The sequence below is a fragment of the Dreissena polymorpha genome, chromosome 10 (assembly GCF_020536995.1).
Source record: "Dreissena polymorpha isolate Duluth1 chromosome 10, UMN_Dpol_1.0, whole genome shotgun sequence".
Lineage (NCBI taxonomy): Eukaryota > Metazoa > Mollusca > Bivalvia > Myida > Dreissenidae > Dreissena > Dreissena polymorpha.
Window position 1 is genome coordinate 3,302,987 of NC_068364.1, and position 23,159 is coordinate 3,326,145.

General features: G+C 36.5%; 1 protein-coding gene across 2 annotated transcripts in view; it reads left to right on the forward strand.

Annotated features, from left to right (window-relative positions):
- The window catches only part of LOC127848828 (heterogeneous nuclear ribonucleoprotein R-like), a 57,058-nt gene that overhangs the window by 18,125 nt on the left and 15,774 nt on the right, over positions 1 to 23,159 (forward strand). For both annotated transcript variants that reach the window (XM_052381477.1, XM_052381478.1), the window contains exons 10-12: positions 597 to 671; positions 13,219 to 13,369; positions 15,488 to 15,661. In XM_052381477.1, the coding sequence (XP_052237437.1) occupies positions 597 to 671; positions 13,219 to 13,369; positions 15,488 to 15,661 (400 nt within the window). The remainder of the gene's footprint in view (positions 1 to 596; positions 672 to 13,218; positions 13,370 to 15,487; positions 15,662 to 23,159) is intronic.

Genomic DNA, 23,159 nt, shown 5'->3' on the forward strand with positions numbered 1-23,159 from the left:
CCAAATTAACTGCTCATTTTAATTTCGGTATATCTATTCTTTTTGAATTGAAATAATTGGTGCATTAAATTGTTTTATCGTTATTGCCTGATAAACAACACTTTTGTTCTGACACTAGGCTGTTGAACAACTCAATCTCAATCTAACAGAATCATGGTTCAATCCAAAAGTATCATCACTATGCAACGTTGTTTTTTTTGGAATATCTACAATGATAAATCGAGAACGATTTCTTTAAGAACAAGAAGTTAAGAGAAATAAATCATTTAGATTAACAGCCTTGCTGACTTCCTGCAGACGAGAACAAAGAACCGTTTTGCAATAAGACATGCACTCAACTTATTGATTGAGCCTTACTCTGTGGAAAGTGTCCTCCCAGATTAGCCTGTGCAGTCCACAGAGACTAATGAGGGACGACACTTTCCGCTTTAATGATAATATTCGTTTCAAGAAGAAAGTATCTTCATAGCAAAAATCCAGATTAGGCAGAAAGTGTCATCCCTGATTAGCCTGTGCGGACTTCACAGGCTTATCTGGGATGACACTTTATACACATGCTTTAAACCCCATTTTCACACGGCCCATATATTTTTCAGGTTTACGAAGGGAATATGTTAAAAGTGGAATGGGCAGAGCCAGCCTATTGCCCCTCTGCAGAAGAAACTGCAAAGGTATGTCCTTCAGCTGTTAGATCGTAACTTGAGATGAACTTAAGTTAAATATATGACAAAATGCCAAAGATAGAGTATCAAAAGGTGTTTCTTGGACTATTCTTTAAAAGCTTTTTCTTATTGAAAAAAATAAACATGAACACAATATGTCAAAATTTGAGATAAAATAGTCAAATTCATGCCTTGAGCCATAAGTATCAACGCTCCTTCAAAAGAGTGTAACCTCATACGCACTTGAGTAAAAATTTAAGATAAAGACACACCATTATCTTTTTATGCCCACGGATCGAAAGATCGGGGGTATATTGTTTTTGGCCTGTCTGTCTGTCATTCACTGTATGTGTCACGAACTTTAACCTTGGTTAAAGTTTTGCGATAACTTTTGCAATATTGAAAATAGAAACTTGATACTTGGTATGCATGTGTATCTCATGAAGCTGCACATTTTGAATGGTGTAAGGTCAAGGTCATCCTTCAAGGTCAAAGGTAAAAAATAAATCCAAGGGAAGTAGTAAGCTTTAAAGGGAGATAATTATCAGTAACTGCCAAATGAAACAAATAAATCAATCAATCAAAGCGGCGCAATAGGGGGCAGGTGTTTCTGACAAACACATCTCTTGTTTTTTCTGCATGTGTGCTGGGCATTAAAATCAATTAACTGGGGTCTAATTTGATTCATTTAGTGCTTTATTATATATTTTTGCATCCATGTTGATTTTGCAAAATTTTATGATAAGGATGCTTTTTGATGGCATTGCTGTAAAAACAGAATTGCTTTCCACAGATAAATGCTTGACATTTAAACTTTAAAATGTTTTTGAGGGAAAAATTAAGATAAACTGTTGGTATGCGTATTTGCATGTTGCTGTATACCTTAGGCCTTACCAAATGTAATTGAAGTGCACACAAATGAATATGTAAAGATTTGTTTTTTAGGTGCCCAGCATTTTTTGCTGCTAAGGGCAAATTTTCTGTGTAAGATTGTAAAGTTGTGTGATAAAATAGTGCTTTGGATCTTGATAGTGATTAGATAATTGTTCAATATGCATAAATCATAAAACAAATGAAGTATACCATTGAAAATCATTATTTGTTAGTTTAATGCAAAAATAGCAAAAATATTTTTAAAAGTGTTCAACGTAGCCCTTCTATTTTCCTATTGAAAACGAATTGATTGCTTAAAAAATGTCAGCATTAATTCAGTGCTCTACTCAGGCCAATAAACTGTCCCTCCCCGAAGCGCTTGAATTTCGAAAGCAAGTTCCCGGGACATTTCAAATTTTCCAATCATCGATATTTTTCAATGTTTGCAAATACCCGTCGTCTCATTTATGAATTTGTTGCTAGGATACCAAGTTTTGTTATTGGGTAAATTACAATATAATCCAGATCAATCCAGTAGCCCCGGCGCTTAAATATGCCTCTAGACAAGCACTTGTCATGTGTTAAAACAAGTCTCTTTTTAGGTCAGTAAGCATATTGAAGTATGCTTATGCAGTTAAATCCTGAAGATGATCACGGAAATGAGACTTGCTTGAAACATTGAAAATAACGATATTTTATGTTCATAACAATCGCTTAAATACGAACGAGAACCAAACAAATGTACACAGGGGACGCAAAATATACTGTCGAGTTACCATTACCGAATCAGTAGCGTAATTAAGTCATGCTGGTGAAAAGCAATAAATGTTTTGATACTTCTATTACACCAGTTAAATAAAATAATACGTTCGTGTACTTTTAAAGCAAACATTCTGTTTTAAAATTAAGATAATATCTTTTTGTGAATGTTTTTTTCACAGCGGAGTTCATGCATTAATTGATCAGTTGTAGCCATAAGGGATCACGTGATCAAAACCACTCAGTCAAAAAATCTTAAACACAATTTGAACTGTCAATGCATGAAACTTTTACTTGTATACTGTGATTAAAACATTGCATAAAGTTGATTTGCTAATAAACAGTGGTTATGTTTTGTTTTATATAGTATTTTACATATTGAAGGCCATGGAAAAAGTGCATAGCAAAGTCTGCACTAAACTGGAAAAAAACACATTCCATTTTAACCTGACCCATTTTATCCATGAATGGTAGTTTAATTCTACTTTTAATAAACAAATGCTATGTTATGTGATTCTGAAAGGATTATCAATAGGTCAGTTTTATTTAAGCAGCACATAAGTGGGTTTATCCACAGCCTACCTAATTTAGAAAAATATATTGTTTCACTGTGAATTATTTGTTTAAAGTCTTCAAAAGATCCAACATATATCTTCTAAAACATGATAGTTTCTAATCATAGCTGATCATCAATATTTAACCCTTTGCATGCTGGGAAATTTGTCGTCTGCTAAAATGTCTTCTGCTGAATTTCTAAAGTTAGCATTTTCTTTGATTTGTTTCAAAGAACACTATCAGAATAGCAAACAGTTTGGATCCTGATGAGACGCCACGTTCTGTGGCGTCTCATCTGGATCCAAACTGTTTGCAAAGGCCTTCAAAATCCGGTTCCCGCACTGAAAGGGTTAATATGAAACACAAATAAAACGTGAAGATAACAATACATTGAGATAATTTATAGGAAAAAAAGATTTGCATACATTGTAATATATGTATACATGTACATTATCAATGAGTCCACACTTAATAATCCCCCGCCATAGGCGGAGGGATATTGTTTTGGCGCTGTCCGTCCGGCACTTTTTGTCTGGAGCCATATCTTGGATATGCTTTGGCAGATTTCATTGAAACTTGGTATGAGTGTATATATAAGAGGATGATGCACACCAAATGGCATTGTACACCATTTGTTAATAACGGAGTTATGGCCCTTTGTATCTTGAAAAAATGCTTTTTTGTGTCCAGAGCCATATCTTGGAAATGCTTTGGCGGATTTCATTGAAACTTGGTATGAGTATATATATGGATAAGAAGATGATGCACGCCAAATGGCATTGTACACCATCTGTTAATAACGGAGTTATGGCCCTTTGTATCTTGAAAAAATGCTTTTTTTGTGTCAAATATAACATTTTTGTGTCCAGAAGCATATTGGCGGGGGATATTAATTCAACAAATTTGCTTGTTAAAAATAAATCACCATAGGCAACAGTAAATTATAAGCAAGCAAAATTAAAATAAAGCAACTCAACACAAGAATGTAAATTAACATCACAAGATACGAAATATCAATGTAAAAAAGCATCATATCATAAACAACATTGATTGTATAATTTTATTAAAAATGATGACTGATTGAAACATGTACATGTTACAATTAAAATGAATGAATCAGTGATTTTGAAAAGAAACATAATTTCAAATAATACATTTTTATGTCCCCCACTATAGTAGTGAGGGACATATAGTTTTTGCCCTGTCTGTCTGTTGGTCTGTTTGCGCCAACTTTAACATTTTGCAATAACTTTTGCTATATTAAAGATAGCAACTTCATATTTGGCATGCATGTGTATCTCATGAAGCTGCACATTTTGAGTGGTGAAAGGTCAAGGTCATCCTTCAAGTTCAGAGGTCAAATATATGTGGCCAAAATCGCTCATTTTATGAATACTTTTGCAATATTGAAGATCGCAACTTGATATTTGGCATGCATGTGTATCTCATGGAGCTGCACATTTTGAGTGGTGAAAGGTCAAGGTCATCCTTCAAGGTCAGAGGTCAAATATATGTGGCCCAAATCGCTTATTTTATAAATACTTTTGCAATATTGAAGATAGCAACTTGATATTTGGCATGCATGTGCATCTCATGGAGCTGCACATTTTGAGTGGTGAAAGGTCAAGGTCATCCTTCACAAGGTCAAGGTCATCCTTCAAAGTCAAACATCATATAAGGGGACATTGTGTTTCACAAATACATCTTGTTTTTTAAGTTATGACTTTTTAAAAATGCTGCATGTTATAATTATTAAACTTGAATTACTAAGTACAAAATACTAAAAGCTTCAAATGATACAAGTCTTCAGACTTATTAAAATGCTGCACAGTAAGTAGGCTCTTTGAAAGACACGGGTTCACAAATAATTATGATAATAAAACTTTAAAGGTTTGAATTAACCGTCTTGGTCCAATAACATATTTTTGTTGGTAAATTTCTTTACCAAAGGTTGCAATATAAATAAATGTAATTATCTATGAAAAATAGCACACACCAAAGCTAGGTGTAAATATCTTAGCATTTGAAATATTGAAGGACAATTATATTAGTACTTGTGTTATGTATATGTTACACATACATGTACTTGATAACTTGTATCATACAAAGAAGGATACAAAGAATTAAACTTATAAAATAATTGATATTTGCTTAGCTTTGCCCTCAAACATATCGGAATGTGCTTCTTTTAGACTGGCAAAAGTGCTTTCTACATCATCATCAACAACAACATATCAACGAGGTATGGTTGGAAGTGTAGACAAGTATCTCTAAATAACAATTGCATACATAGTCTCCAAAGTCTAATCTAATATCCTAAAAAAAGCAGCCATACAATTTGCCTGGAATATGGCTTACAGGCAAGCCAGCAATATATTACAATTTCAAATGCCTTTTTATGCCCCCCTTGGCCCCTTTGAAGAAGAGGGGGTATATTGTTTGCTGGATGTCGGTCGGTCTGTCTATCTGTCAGTAGACCAGTTCGTTTCTGATCAACAACTCATCAACAAATTGACCGATTGGCTTGATACTCACATGTGCATTAGCCTTGGACAGTAGATGACCCCTATTGAAATTGGGGTCACTGGGGCAAAGGCCAAGGTCATTGTCACAATTAGTGTGAAAATCATTTCCGATCAATAACTCATCAACGAATTGACCAATTGGCTTGACACTTAACATGTGCATTGGCCTTGGATAGTAGGTGACCCCTATTGAAATCTTCATGAAACTTGGTAAGAAGCTTCGTCCCAATGAAATCTCGGTCTAGCTCGAAACTGGGTTGTGCAGGGTCAAAAACTAGGTCACAAAAAAAGAAAAAACTTGTTAACACTGTAGAAGTCACATTTCATGCCCAATCTTCATGTAACTTTTTCAAAATGTGTGTCTTAATGATATGTTGGTTGAGTTCAAAAGTGGTTCGGTCCGTTGAAAAACATGGCCGCAGTGGGCCGGGCAGTTTTCCTAATTTGGCTATAGAGAAACCTTGTAAACACTCTGGAAGTCACAATTTTTGCCCAATCATCATGAAAGTTGGTCAAAACATTGGTTTTATTGATTTCTCGGACGAGTTCAAAAATGGTCCAGATCGGTGAACATTTGTTTCCTTGATACAAGAGTTGAGTTCAAAAATGGTTCCGGTCAGTTGCATAACATGGCTTCTGGGAGGGGGGCAGTTTTCTCATTATGCCCCCCTCCCCCCCCCCCACCTTTCGAAGAAGAAAGGGTATATTGTTTTGCTCATGTCAGTCCGTCCGTCCACCAGATGGTTTCCAGATGATAACTCAAGAGCGCTTATGCCAAGGATCATGAAACTTCATAGGTTCATTGTTCTTGACTCGTAGATGACCCATATTGATTTTCAGGTCACTAGGTCAAAGGTCAAGGTTACAGTGACTCGAAATAGTAAAATGGTTTCCGGATGATAACTCAAGAATGTTTTTGCCTAGGATCATGAAACTTCATAGATACATTGATCATGACTCGCAGATGACCCCTAGTGATTTTCAGGTCACTAGGTCAAAGGTCAAGGTCACAGTGACCCAAAGCAGTAAAATGGTTTCCTGATGATAACTCAAGAACGCTTATGCCTAGGATCATGAAACTTCATAGATACATTGATCATGACTCGCAGATAACCCCTATTGATTTTCATGTCAATAGGTCAAAGGTCACGATGACCCGAAATAGTAAAATGGTTTCCGGATGATAACTCAAGAACACTTAGGCCTAGGATCATGAAACTTCATAGGTACATTGATCATGACTCGCAGATAACCCCTATTGATTTTCAGGTCAAAGGTCAAGGTCACGGTGACCCGAAATAGTAAAATGGTTTCTGGATGATAACTCAAGAACGCTTATGCCTATGATCATGAAACTTCATAGGTACATTGATCATGACTCAAAGATAACCCCTTTTGATTTTCATGTCACTAGGTCAAAGGTCAAGGTCACAGTGACCTGAAATAGTAAAATGGTTTCTGGATGATAACTAAAGAACGCTTATGCCTAGGATCATGAAACTTCATAGGTACAATTATCATGACTCGCAGATGACCCCTATTGATTTTTGGGTCACTAGGTCAAATGTCAAAGTCACGGTGACCTGAAATAGTAAAATGGTTACTGGATGATATCTCAAGAACGCTTATGCCTAGGTTCATGAAACTTCATAGGTATATTGATCATGACTCGCAGATGACCCCTATTGATTATCAGGTCAAAGGTCAAGGTCACAGTGCCAAAAAACGTATTCACACAATGGCTGTCAAGGTCACGGTGACTCAACTTAGAAAAATGGTTTCCGGATGATAACTCAAGAACGCTTACGCCTAGGATCATGAAACTTCACAGGTACATTGATCATGACTCGCAGATGAAATAATGATGAAACTTGACCAGGATGTTTGTCTGGACAATATCTAGGTCAAGTTTGACATTTGGTAATGATTGAATGAACCGACTCCTCTCACGAGAGCAAACCATCTTGGCCCTATTGTATTGATATTTCGGACGAGTTCGAAAATGGTCCAGATCGGTGAAAAAACATGGCCGCCAGTGGGCGGGGCGTTTTTCTCTATATGTATATAGTGAAAACATATGAACACTATAAAAGTCTAATTGTTTGCCCAATTTTCATGAAATTTGGTCAGAACATTTGTTTCCTTGATATGAGAGTTGAGTTGGAAAATGGTTCCGGTCAGTTGAATAACATGGCTGTCGGGGGGGGGGGCAGTTTTCTTATATTTATATAGTAAAAAACAGCTTGTGAACACTCTAGAAGTCACATTTTTTGCCCAATCATCATGAAACTTGGTAAAAAGATTGGTTTTATATATATCTCAGATGAGTTTGCAAATGGTCTCAATGGGTCAATAAACATGGCTGCCAGGGTGTGGGGCAGTTTTCCTTATGTGACTATATAGAGAGAAACCTTGTGATCAAACACTTTAGAAGTCACATATTTTGCCTGATCATCGTGAAACTTAGTCAATACATTGGTTTTATTGATTTCTTGGACAAGTTGGAAAATGGCTCAGATCGGTGAAACACACTTTTTAGCTCACTTGATTGCTCAGGTGAGGTTTTAGGATTGGTCTTTGTCCGCTGTCGGTCCGTCCACATTTGGTTTGTAAACACTCTAGCATTCACATTTCTCAAGCATTCTTTATCAAAGTTGCTAAAAGATCTCAGTCAAGTTTGATGATGAGCAAAACCACATAATTAATGCCATAATTATTGCCCTTAGATTGTCCAAATTTTCATTGTATTATACAAAATCCTTGTAAGCAAAGTTTGATGTTTGGTAAGGGGGTCAACTCAAAATATAGGTCACCATTTCAAGAGTTAAAGATAGAGTTATAGAATAGAGTTAAGAAAAAGAATAAAACTACATCTGAAATCTATCTGTTCATTACCTTAAAGATTTCAAAAAAATTATCTCAAATGTTTTTTTTTAAGTAATCAAATGTATTCAAATGGTTCCACACCATTGCACATATTGTTCAAGTTTACAGTGCTTAAGCTTTATTGATTTGTCGAGTGGTAATACTGTTTTGCTGTATACCACTTGTATAAGACTACATTGTATCTATAGGTTATCTGTTTGAGGAAATGGCTTTACAATTCAGACTTAAAGGGACAATGTATTGCTTTTGGGATTTAAAAAAAACAACATTGTTTTAAAAATGTGATATAATATTCAAACCAGGGATTGTTCAGGCAAAGTTATGTAACTCTGACTGGCATTTTGACAGAATTATGTGCCCTTTTTATACTTAGAAAATTGAAATTTGGGTTAAGTTTTGTGTTTAGGTCCACTTTATTCCTACAGTATCAAAGCTATTGCTTTCATACTTGCAACACTTATTATTAACTATCATAAGGGGACTGTGCAGGCAAAGTTATGTAACTCTGACTGGCATTTGGACGGAATTATGGGCCCTTTATACTTAGAAAATTGGAAATTTGGTTAAGTTTTGTGTTTTGGTCCACTTTACCCCTAAAGTATCATAGATATTGCTTTTATACTAGGAACACTAGCAAACTATCATAAGGGGACAGTAAAAGGACTAGTTGCATAACTCTGGTTGTCATTTTTACGGAATTATGGCCCTTTCTTTACTTAGTAACTTTGAATATATGGTTAAATTTTGTGTTTCGATCCACTTTACTTTTATTTTAAAGTATTAAGGCTATTGCTTTCAAACTTCAAATAAGCTCATGCTATCATGAGGTTACTGTACCTGGCAAGTTGAATTTTACCTTGACCTTTGAATGACCTTGACTCTCAAGGTCAAATTATTAAATTTTGCTAAAATTGCCATAACTTCTTTATTTATGATTAGATTTGATTGATACTTTGACAAAACTACTCTTACCTGACATACAACAATAGACTCCACCCAAACCATCCCCCGTGCCCTCCTCCCCCCCCCTATTTTTATGTCCCCCACTATAGTAGTGGGGGACATATTGTTTTTGCCCTGTCTGTCTGTTGGTCTGTCTGTTGGTCTGTTTGCGCCAACTTTAACATTTTGCAATAACTTTTGCTATATTGAAGATAGCAACTTCATATTTGGCATGCATGTGTATCTCATGAAGCTGCACATTTTGAGTGGTGAAAGGTCAAGGTCAAGGTCATCCTTCAAGGTCAGAGGTCAAATATGTGGCCAAAATCGCTCATTTTATGAATACTTTTGCAATATTGAAGATAGCAACTTGATATTTGGCATGCATGTGTATCTCATGGAGCTGCACATTTTGAGTGGTGAAAGGTCAAGGTCAAGGTGATCCTTCAAGGTCAGAGGTCAATTATATGTGACCAAAATCGCTCATTTTATGAATACTTTTGCAATATTGAAGATAGCAACTTGATATTTGGCATGCATGTGCATCTCATGGAGCTGCTCATTTTGAGTGGTGAAAGGTCAAGGTCATCCTTCAAGGTCAGAGGTCAAATATATGTGGCCCAAATCGCTTATTATATGAATACCTTTGCAATATTGAAGATAGCAACTTGATATTTGGCATGCATGTGTATCTCATGGAGCTGCACATTTTGAGTGGTGAAAGGTCAAGGTCAAGGTCATCCTTCACAAGGTCAAGGTCATCCTACAATGTCAAACATCATATAGGGGGACATTGTGTTTCACAAACACATCTTGTTTTTTTTTTGTTTTTTTTTTAAGATCATCTCACAAATGACCACCACACCCTCACACTATACCCCTACCCCACCCCCCCCCCCCCAATTTTTTTTTTAAACAGTTAAAAAACACAAATATTTATTTTTATTATTTTATTTTTGAAATACCGTCCAACCATCGCACCCAAGAATCCCCTCCCCCCCACCCACCCCCCCTAATTTTTTTTTTTTTTTTTTTTAAGATCATCTCGCAAATGACCACACCCTCACACTATACCCCCCCCCCCCCCCCATTTTTGCATTTTTTTTCCGCATTTTTGGAAGATAATGTTATAAATGTCCACACCCCCACACTATACACCCCTCTTCATTCCACCCCTCCCTCCTTTGTGATTGAAATTGAAAGTCCCTTCACCTTTAAAAAGAATATAGATGAGCGGTCTGCACCCGCAAGGCGGTGCTCTTGTTATTTATATGCATGGTTGCAGGGGTTTCCTTCTGGATTTTACTTTGATAAGTTATTCTGAAAACAAACTTAAAGAAACAACAAAATTTACCGTAGGTGTCCTCGTATAGCGCGCTCCCGTGTATAGCGCGCAGGCTGTTTTTTAAATGCAAAAATGGAGAGAGAAAAATTAAAAGACAAAACCACCAAATCTGACCGAAAATGGCCGCCATTTTACGATTGCACAATCCAATAATCCGGGGCATTGAAAAGCTTTATTAACCATTAAAAATAGGAAGCGTCATTATGAATAGGAGCATGGGTTGCATAGCACTATACTTTTCTGACAACTTTGTAATTTTCTAGCAAACGATTAACAGTCCACGTGCATTTCATGAAAAACGTGAGAAAATAAGAATTAGTGTGCATCGTGTGATTTTTCCTCGGGGAAAGCATGGGCATTAAATTTGAATGTCGCATGGGAGACAGGTATACAGTTGTTGAGGTATGCAGATGTAGCTCTATATTTTGACAATTTTAACGAATGTTTGAAACGCCACTGTTGAACGTTCAATATTTATACACACACAAAATGCGATTGCATATTTTCACGTTCTCAAGTGTCAATTAGTGTCTCATTTGTCAATTAGCGTGTTAACAAGTCATGGCACATATTACTCAATAACATCTGCCAATTAATTACGCAGTGCAAAATGACCCCCTTTCACACCTACTGTTACCAGCAAAAAAGACCTCGTTCGCACCTACCTTTGCCTGCACTACGGAATGTCGACAACAGTCCCCATTGGAATTCATCAATTAAGAAGTGTGAAAACACAAACAAAGAAATGTCCGCAAGTTTATTCAAACAAATTTATTTTTGACCAAAACTTCTTCTACCGCGTTCATATCTACCAGTAGCGACTTCTTGTTGTTTCGACAATGGCCCCTCAGTCTGTATGATTATAGGGTGGTAGTTTTCTGGAAAATAAATGGCGGCCATTTTGATTATTTACGATTACAAACATATTTTTACCAATTTAGCAGCCAGGATAGCATTGTATCAATGTATAGCGTGCACCAGCTTTTTAATTTGAATTTTGGAGGTAAAACACTGCACGCTATACGAGGAAACCTACGGTAATTCAAGGTTTGTGGGTTGTTACAAATACCCAACAATCAAAGATGAATGTCAGCAGCCTTTAACAATTACTAAATGACATTTTTTTTTAATTTAATTGTATGAGGAAGAAAGACACCAGTGACAATAATTGACTTGCCCAATGAGCTTCCTATTTTGAAAGTCACTTGCCCCCAGCTATTTTACCTATTTTGGAAGTCACTTGCCTCCAGCTATTTTTACCTGGCCTTTGTAAGCAGGTGTCCCACTTTAAAAATCACTGCAATTTTGGGTTAAAAAATTACAAGGGTTAGCAGGTATAATAACCAGGCATGGCAGTCTTATCTCTGAAAGGAAACCATAACCACTACTACAACAAAAGACATAATTATTGATTTAATATCTGTATGGAGATTTACGTTGAACATGCTTAAACATGTGTTAATAACCCTGATCCTTTACATAAGTATTGCCAAATAAGGAAAAAAAATCAGGACATTATTTTGTGCAGCCCAGATTTGTGTGTGCCCCTTTAACATCAATATCTTATAATCCACCATCTATGGTATTTGTTCTGTTGTAATTGTTCTAGATTGTTGTTGACTAAAGGTTGAGAAAACCGATAATGATTCTATGGTTATAAAGTAATCGTATATCCTGACTACATAAAGCCAAATATTTGTGTATGAATGGGTGCACTTGACAAACTAGAGAGTAAGATTTAGAGTTAGCTGTGTGGAACAGCTTACAACTGAAAATGCTATAGAAAACAGGTCTGTTTGTTTTAAATCTTGGATTTCTTCTTGTATTGGGTTTTATTTATGGTAAATCATGGATTTGATACTGAAGATCCTTAATTTTATTTAAGAAAATAATGATAACTATAAATTTGTCATGGAGTATATATTATAGTACCAGTACCTGTGAATGAGCAAGTAAGTGAACACATTGCTGGCATTGTTTTACTGTGTAAATTTTACACTTCACACCAATATTGTGTTCTTAACTGCTGTTCTCCAGAAGTATCACATGCTATCCACTGTATGGAAACCATGTGAAAGAAACGATGAGTTATATAAGGTCCTGTCATTAAAAGATTTTACATAAGGTACTGTCATTAAGAGGATCTAACCAGACTTGTAAATAATGTTTATGTGCTATTTGTGGACCATGGCTCGAATGGAAAAAAAATAATTCATGTACTTGGTGTCAAATAAAGGTAAGTTGAATTTGGTTTTCCTCACTAAGGCTTGTGGTTTTCGTGCAAAACATAGAAATTTCTGTGTTGGACACTAACTGGAATGCTATTCATCAAAGTATTTTAATTTTCCTGGCTAAATAGAAAAGTAAGAAGAAAAAGGCTGAAAAGCAACATAAACAAATTATAAATTTTCTTGGGATGCTTGATGTCTTTAGAAAGGTTAAATTACACTAAAATGTGCACACAGGCTAAATAGACACAACGCTTTTCAATTTTGTTATATTTTCTGTTTAAATTAAAGGTCTCTTCTTAGCAATAATCCAGTTTAGGTGGGAAGTTTCGTCTCAGATCAGCCTGTCCGGACTTCACAGGCTAATCTGGGACGACACTTTACGCACATGCATTAAACCCCCTTTCACAGAGAGAGGCTATAAATATATATAATGTTTTCAGGTGAAGGCCATTCACGTCAGTAATCTATCAAGGGAGGTAACTGAGGACCTACTGCGGTCCACATTCGAGCGGTATGGAAAGCTTTTCCACGTGCAGAAAGTTAGAGACTACGCCTTCATTCATTATGACGAGCGTGAATCGGCACTCAAAGGTAGACATTCAGAATTTTGGGAATTTGTTGACAGGAATAGAAATGTGTGGGAGCCCACAAATCAAATGTTTGCTGAAATTTGTGTGTGGGCCCCCAAGATTTTTTTCTTCTCCAATTTGTGGTACAAGCTGTGTTTGTATTTTTTTGTCCAATTAGAGCCAAATATTTGTGGCAGCCCACAACCCCAATAATCCCTAAAATGTGTGGAGACCTTTGGAGAAAAAGCTCTATGTACAAGTAGATTTTGTTTTGTCAAATAAGGGTAAAAAACATTGATCAACCTAAAGTATATGTTTTCCCAAAAGACTTAATTTAATTCTCCATTGAAGAAATGAATTGAACCAAAGCAAATCTGACATGGGAATCACCTATATTCTCAATGTTAAAGTAATATTTAATCCAAAAAAAAAATCCAATTGTAACCAACTTTCATTCCCAAAATGGTGGAAAAAAACACTTTAAAGTATTGAAAGGAATAATTCGGGCTACTTTGGTCCAATAGTTTAAACCTTAAGCGTATGGTAGTCTTTCTTTCTGTCTGTTGGAATTCTAATTTTTAATATTTGCTGCATTTGTGTTTCTTTTGTTTCAAAATTAATCCATAAGTCATTTCAGTACCACATTTTCCTCACAAGATATCCAAAACTTCAGATTTGATTTGCCATAATTCTTTGTCCAACATCCTTTAAGGATGGACAAGCACACATTGTAATGTTATACCAGCCTTTTAAATGAGTTATTGCCCATTGATAACAAATGAGAGATTATCTAAGGAAACGTGTTGCAACATGAGGCCACATGATCTACTGAGCAGAATTGATGATGCTATTCCTTTTAATCAAATGTGAATCTGAATAATTATTTTCCATTTAAAAGGAAACAATACCCAAATTAGAAATGGGTAGATAGGTGAATGTGCAGCTTTGTTGTAAAAACACTTCCGTTTGATTGTGTTTATAGAAGTAAATAAATGCTTAAAATAACACACCCCTCAAGTGTTCACAATTCAAATAATAAAGTTTTTCATCTCTTTTTATAGTTTTTATGAAATTTTTTGGGGGAGAGCATATAGTCGCCACTTTGTCTGTCCGTGCGTGTGTCCGTCCGTCCGTGCACAATTTTTGTCCGGGCTATTTCTCAGCAACTAATGACCGGAATTCAATGAAAACTTTAATGGGAAGCTTCACTACCAAGAGGAGATGTGCATATTATCAGCCGATTCTGGTCGGATGATTTTTCACAGAGTTATGGCCCTCTGAAATTTTTCATTAACTGTACATATAGTGCAATTCTTGTCCGGGCTATTTCTCAGCAACTAATGACCGGAATTCAATGAAACTTTATGGGAAGCTTCACTACCAAGAGGAGATACGCATATTATCAGCTGGTTCTGGTCGGATGATTTGTCACAGAGTTATGGCCCTTTGAAATTTTCAATTACTGTACATATAGTGCATTCTTGTCCGGGCTATTTCTCAGCAATTAATGACTGGAATTCAATGAAACTTTATGGGAAGCTTCACTACCAAGAGGAGATGTGCATATTATCAGCCGGTTATGGTCGGATGATTTTTCACAGAGTTATGGCCCTTTGAAATTTTCCATTGTACATATAGTGCAATTCTTGTTTGAGCTATTTCTCAGCAACTTATTACGGAAATTCAATGAACTATGAGAAGCTTCACTACCAACAAGAGATGTGCATATTATCAGCCGGTTATGGTCGGATGATTTTTCACAGAGTTATGGCCGTTTGAAATTTTGTATAAACTGTACATATAGTGCAATTCTGGGCTTTTTCTCCCCAACTACTGAGTGGAATTCAATGAAGCTTTATGGGAATCTTAACTACCTTGAGGAGATGCGCATGTTATTTGTGGGTTCTGGTAAGATGATTTATTTAGAGAGTTATGGCCCTTTGAAATTTTTAAGTTGCTAAACCATCCTTCGTATTATTTTGTCCAAAGTTATTGCCCCTCAAGACGTTTCCTTTTATCTGAATATATAGTGCAATATTGTGACACAAAAAACTTAGGGGAGCATCACCCGTCTCCGACGGTTTCTTGTTTTCACTGGTGTCGAAATGCAACTATTACATAACTCATAACACTATTTCAGCATTGGATGAAGCAAAGGACCTTGAACTTTGCGGATTCAAGATCAAGGTCAACATCTCAACATCTGGGCCGCTCATGCGTAAAATAAAGAAACAGAACAAATTGGCCTGGCTTCGGGGCGAGTTTGGTTTCGGGAAAAAGAAGGAACGTCAGGCGCCACCCCCACCTAGAAGAGGTAGACATGCATGTTTTTACTTAATGAATAATTTCAAATATATTGCTGTTTTAAGGAATAAACAACAATATCAAGTTTAAAAGCGTTTATCTCTTAGATGAACTTGTTCACATATTTTTTTTCATTTTTGAAAAATGTCTTGGAATGTATTTAGTTCCAAAACTCTTCTACTTTGATAAATCTGCAAAAAGGGTCATATTTTTTAAAGTGTGTAAGTAAATGTATTTAATTATATAACTTTAATATTTGGAATAGTAATAAATAAATAAAATATTAAGAAAAAGGTTGAGGGAAAAAAATGCATTTATCAACATTGGAACTCAGGACCATGCATTCTTAGTTAATTGCAAGTATTATCTAATGATGATTGTCTTCAATCACTAGAATCATTTATAGTTTGAAATGTCTTTGGCAATTAGGAGTTAAAATTTTGTCAAATAACATGAGCGAAGTCTGTGTTTTTTTCTTTCCTCTCTAATTTGCTATCCACCTGTATGAAAGTGTGGGACCCTTGTCCACAGACAAGCACCTGTCCTGCAGTTGGTCACATGATGTGCCAGTATTACTGACTACAGGAGGCATCTTGCTACTGCCTGCCTTGTTCTGTTTGCTCGTGTCCAAAACACCTCTTAAGAACAGCATCTGGCCTACATGAACAGGGCTTGTGCTTAAGAATTCATCTACCACTGGCAGCAGAGTAGCCAGATTGCTCCTCCCCTCACTGTTCACCTGTAGTATTATTGAATGAAAATTATTTAGTAAACTTGAACAGTGGGAATACAACTAAGTCTGATCTTGTTGCTAGAGTTGTTAATCTCTTTTTGTCCGCAATGCCTTTTTAGCTCGACTTTAAAATATGAAATATATATAGTGGAGCTATCCTACTCACGTCGGCGTTTCCGTTCCGTGCCGTTAGTGTGCAAATGTTAAAGTTTGCGTACTACCCCAAATATTTTCAATGTGCCTTGACATATTGCTTTCATATTTTGCATACTTGTTTACCATCATGACCCCAATCTATAAACAAGAGCATACAACTGTATCAAGCATTTTAACAGAATTATTGCCCCTTTTATACTTAGAATATGCATATTATTAATAAATCTCTATATTCAACTTTGCATACTACCCCAAATATTTCCTATATATCTTTTGACATATTGCTTTTATACGTTGCATACTTGTTTACCAACATGACCCCAACCTATACACAAAAGCAGACCACTGTATCAAGCATTTTGACATAATTATGGCCCCTTTTACACTTAGATAATTTAACATTTTGCTTAAATTGCCATAACTTCTTTATTTATGATTACATTTTATTATTACTTTGACAAAACAACACTTACCTGAATACCACAATGGATTTCACCCAAACAATACCCCACGCCCCTACCTAGAATCCCTCACCCCTCCAACCTCCCCCCTCAAAAAAAAAATGTATGCCACCGGATCAAAAGATCGGGGGTATAATTGTTTTTGGCCTGTCTGTCATTGTATGTGTGTGTCCCAAACTTTAACCAAAACTTTAACGTTGGTCATAACTTTTGCAATATTCAAGATAGCAACTTGATATTTGGCATGCATGTGTATCTCATGGAGCTGCACATTGCGAGTGGTGAAAGGTCAAGGTCATCCTTCAAGGTCAAAGGTCAAAAATACAAATTCAAAAACTTTAACCAAAACTTTAACCTTCTTCATAACTTTTGCAATATTGAAGATAGCAACTTGATATTTGGCATGCATGTGTATCTCATGGAACTTCAAATTTTGAGTGGTGAAAGGTCAAGGTCATTCTTCAAGGTCAAAGGTCAAATTTATGGCTTCAAAGCGGCGCAATAAGGGGCATTGTATTTCTGACAAACACATCTCTTGTTTTTTTAAACATCATCTAATAAATTACCACACCCCACATTATACCCCCTCTACCCCCCCAACCCCCCCCCAATTTTTTTTAACAGCATCTAATAAATGTCCCCATCCCACATTATACCCCCCTCTCACCCCCCCAACCTCCCCCCCCCAATTTATTATTTTTTTAACATCATCTTATAAATTACCCCACCCACATTATACCCCCTCTCAACCCCCCCCCCCCCCAAAAAAAAAACACAAACATTTTTCCTTTTTTTATTTTTGAAAGATCGTCTAATAAATTATTGAATATGAACAATTTCCCCATGATGGCTTACGTTATACTGTCAAGCACTCAAATAGTTGAGCGCGCTGTCCTCTGACAGCTCTTGTTTCTTACAAGCTCAGATTGAGTAATGAGTTTAGTATTGAGTATATATAAAATGTATCATAATAAGACGAAGGTGTTATATAATTCACAACCAAATTAGTTAATAATTAGTTGATTTCAGTGAAATATTGTCTGCGTGATTAAATTACACATTGTTTTCAAATTAAATACAAAGTCATCAAGCAAAACAAATTTGTTTGTCAACAAATGTGAAGTATTTTATTAGGTTAAATATTAAGCGTAAACAAAAAATACATGTGTTTCTCTGTAACTATATGAAGTCTGCATCCTTGAGTTTTGCTTAGGGTCCAGGTCTCGATATGAAGTCTGCATCCTTAAAGTTTTGCTGAGGGTCCAGGTTTAAATACAAACTTTCTGCCGCATTTTCACACTGTAACTCAAGAGGGGCTTGGACTGGTTTTATATATATTCTACTCTGTCCACCAATTGATCTCAGTTTTTAATTTCTTCACATCCCATTTGACATCAATCTTGGACATGGTTCTGCAGTTTGCTCTACAAAACAAGAGTTTGTAACCACCACAACTTTCAAGTTTTTTTTTAACCAGACTCATCGGTCAAAACTAAATTTACTTCTGATTCGGATGCCTCAGTTTCAAATGCCCAAGCCTGCCTTTTGCAAGCACACTTTCGTGTGTCACGTTATCGCTTATTGTTTGTGGCGAACACAGAGTAACAAAGTTCCAAATATCATACAAATTTATTTTAAATGTCATGACATTTCATACAATTACTCAAAAAAAAACAGCTCAGGCAATACAATTTTTATTTTGCAAGAACTGGTCACTCAATAGGTGCACACTCGTGAGCTTTCCTTGCACATCTTGTGATTTCCGGAGAAGCAATGCATGACTTTTTTATAGCAAATTTGGCTGATCGAAGAAATACCTCATCACTGCAGCTCTGTTTTCGCAGTCTTTCCAGTTCAATGCGCACTTGGCAGCGGAGGCAGCTGGCCAGCTTACGCATATATTCATCTTTGTTGAACTTGTTTGGAATGGATTTAATGTCTGACTTTGCGGCACGCACATGTCTTTCGAGAGCTCTCAGCTTGTGAACAAAGCACTTGTAGTGGGTGGCAGTCTGCTTCTTTAAGTGATTTTTATGCTTTTTAAGCTCATAGCAATCCCGTATAGCCTTTGCTGATTGTGTACCAGAGTCGGTGGTATTGACTTTACATCCAAAGGGTCATCTTTCACTTAATCCAATGACCTGGGCAGTAATACTCGGTCACTGTATTTTGTTCTACCAGGGCCCCAAAGCTTTGTGTAGACTTTTTGCATCCCCCCTGGGGTCGACATGTGTAGGCGACGTCAAATTGGATGTCGATTGCAGATTCGAAGCCAGCTTTTTTCATGACATTTGCAACATATTCCTGATTTAGTTCCAAATGTTTGTCACTCAGTTCTGTTTGTTCTTGTCCGAAGTCATTAAACTTTTTTTGAAATGTTTGTTTGCATGGTGCCTTAAGCCAAGTTAATACAGTAGCTACATCATCCATTCCAATTTTAGATTTTAGCACTGGCATTGCTACTAAATTGTTAAAAAATTCTGCTGGGGTGCCTCTTCAGTCTTGCGGTCTGGATTGTGTCCGACATTGGCAATGTTTGAGATTTAAATTCACAGTAACTTCATTTTACACAGATGTAGACGCACGGACCAGCATGTGTAACTTTCATTGTCATGTTTGGCTTCTTACATCCACTTGCATGTACATCTTTAATAATTGCCAGCATTTTCTCATTATTCACTATGAAATTTTCATGGCAGTCACACGCACAATCTCTTTTTTCTTCCTTTTGGTTAACATGTATATGTAAATAATACAAAATCAATGACCTTCAGCATTGGTTCTCTTCTTCATTTTCATTGGTCTGGATACAATATCCTCTATGAAAAAATAAGCCTTTGCATCAATATCTGCCCCGTAAGGCATAAATTAAGCAAAAGTTGAATACGATACCTATGAAATAATCCGGATAATAAATTGCTAGACAAATACTAAAACTTGTCTAAACAAAAACTGGACCAAAATACGGGAAATAAATGGAAATAAACCCAATTATCAGAGCCATCAAAACGGCATGTTGTTATTCCCGCATCCGGAAGAAGACTGAAGGGTATCTATTTTTGTCTAGGTTACATTACACTATGTTATGGCCTAGTCAGTTGGGTATATAGGTGGTGGCTCCAGGCTTTGTTCCTGAAAATTTCCGGATGATATAACTCACCTACGAAGGTAGTAGCTATGAGATAGCGGGTAAGTATTTAATAATTTAAAATGAATTTTACTTCAAAAAAATTGTATCAGTATTTGACCTAAACAGTTGAGAACATATCGATGGCAGGTGTTTTCCTAGCCATTTTGAGAAAAGAAGTCAGGTGGAAATGGGAATTTTGGGGAAATGACTTCATATTGATGCGACATACTTAAACAATTATTTACAGAAAATCATACAATCATATGTATAAAGAGATGATATATTCCGGCAAATATATTTCATATTGCTTTTTGTAAAATCTGAAATACATTTCAATCTGTATTTGATGTGATAATCATTATTTAAAAACAAATTGTATTAGATTGACCGTTCAGTCATATTATCCTGCATTTCATGTAAAAAACCATTAAAGCCAACAAACATGGACTGTTCAGTACATTCATCTGGCACAGGTGGAGACACGGTTTCTGTGTCGTCTTGGCTTCCCTACAGTCAGGCACTTTGGAAAAGTATTGTTATTATATATGCCCATGAAACAAACAATTCCATGAAAAAAGTCCTATTGAAAAAAAACAAAAAAAAACGCCAAAAGTAAAATGAAACAGGGTACTTTACATATGACTTTGGAGAATTGTGGCATAATGATCATGTAAACTTTCTAACACTATTTATCTGAGGGAATATCACTGGTTTCAGTCTATTGGTAACCAGTTAACTTTTATAAGAATGTATTGTTTCATTTATCTTCAATATTAATAATAGCATTTACCTTCAAATCTTTTCATTTGTTCTTCATTTCGTCCATGGACCTCTGGTTTCCTCCGAGCGCATTAATCTTACATGAACACAAACGAAAATTGATGAGGGTTCGTGCAAACCAATTATATCCATTATCGCGGATGCAAATACGAAAAATTCTTTCACAAAGATAGATCTACATCGAGATTTTGCTTTTCATTAATTTACAGTACCATTTATTCTTCTAAACAAACACACTATGCATATACTGTACTCAAAGCAACCCAAACTGCGCGCATCACTTAAACAAATGACAGAAATTAAACATTTCAAACACAGAATCTCCGCAGTGGCCCATTGACAGCTGTCAACTGAACAAACTTGCATAAAACAATTCGTATGATTCTAAAACAGCAGAAAACGTCTACTCCTTTTCTTCATTTGTGACTTTTTCGGAGAATTTTCCAAAAAGAATTTCCCGATTCTGGACATAACTATCAAGGACGTCTGTCTCTTTGTGAGTCCAGTTACAACTTCTCTACGCCATTTTTGTTTACAGTTCGTCTGACAGTCGCGCGTGTAAATGACGTCACGATTTTCTAAATAAGTGGCGTTTAACCTAATGAAAGTTGCAACCGCATTGTTGAAAGGGATTTAGCCAGGAGTTGCAAATCGATGAAAAAAGTTGCAAATGCATTTGCAACTGCGCTGCAACCATTAATGAAACGGCTCCCCGGACCGCTGGTTTTTGTGATCTCTGCTCTGCAAGCAGCATATCAATCTTACGGCTGTCCACCTTTTTCTCCTGTATACAATATCAGACATTCCTCCCTATGTGCCTTAATAGCATTTTGTACCAGACATACTCTTTATAAACACTTAATTATCATTGTTGCTCGAGTAGCAATCTCCTTTTCTGCATGTGCTGCAATTTTTATTACGAAATCAGACTAAGTTTTCTTTTGTGTTTTTCATGACTTTTTAAAGTTAAATAAACTGAATCCATTCATGAGTTTAGTCAAGATAGTTATCTTGTTGCAGGCGTTGTGATCAACCTGTATGGGCAATGTGGGAGCTGCCTCCACAGACCAGCACCTGTCCTGCAGTTGTCACTAGTGCTCTATAGCTGTCATTCGTTCATACAAATTAAGGTCGCCTCCCTAGCCCCAGAAAAGTTTTGATTCTTTTCACTCTCATCTATTCAACCAATTTTTCTATTATGGGAGACTGACATTGGGACCCTCACTCCATCCTTCTAAGTAGCCACAGTGCATGTAGCACTCTTGGATTTGCCTGCACTTTGAATGAGCGGGCTGTTGTTTTTTCATATCTTCTAGATGACTGACTTTGGGACCCTCACTCCATCCTTCTTTGTAGCCACAGTGCATGTAGCTATCTTGGTTTTGCCAGCACTTTGCAGACAATGTGCAGGCTGTTGTTTTAAGCTTGACTATTATAGATGAAATATTTATAGTGGAGCTATCCTACTCACCCCTGCGTTTACGTTAGCGTGCAAATGTTAAAGTTTGCGTACTACCCCAAATATTTATCCCCCCCCCCCCCCCCCCCCCCCCCCCCTTCGAAGAAGAGGGGGTATATTGCTTTGCACATGTCGGTCGGTCTGTCGGTTGGTCTGTCAGTCCGTCCACCAGGCAGTTTCCGGATGATAACTCAAGAACACTTGGGCCTAGGATCATGTAACTTCATAGGTACATTGATCATGACTCGCCGATGACCCCTATTGATTTTGAGGTCACTAGGTCAAAGGTCAAGGTCACAGTGACCCGAAATAGTAAAATGGTTTCCGGATGATAACTCAAGAACGCTTAGGCCTAGGAACATGAAACTTGATAGGTAGATTGATCATGACTCGCAGATGACCCCTATTGATTTTCAGGTCACTAGGTCAAAGGTCAAGGTCACACTGACCCGAAATAGTAAAATGGTTTCCGGATGATAACTCAAGAATGCTTATGCCTAGGATCATGAAACTTGATAGGTAGATTGATCATGACTCGCAGTTGACTCTATTGATTTTCAGGTCACTATATCAAAGGTCAAGGTCATGGTTACCTGAAAAAGTAAAATGGTTTTCGGATGATAACTCAAGAACACTAATGGCTACGATCATGAAACTTCATAGGTGCATTGATCATGACTCGCAGATGACCCCTATTGATTTTGAGGTCACTAGGTCAAAGGTCAAGTTCACGGTGACCCGAAATAGTAAAATGGTTTCCGGATGATAACTGAAGAATGCTCATTCCTA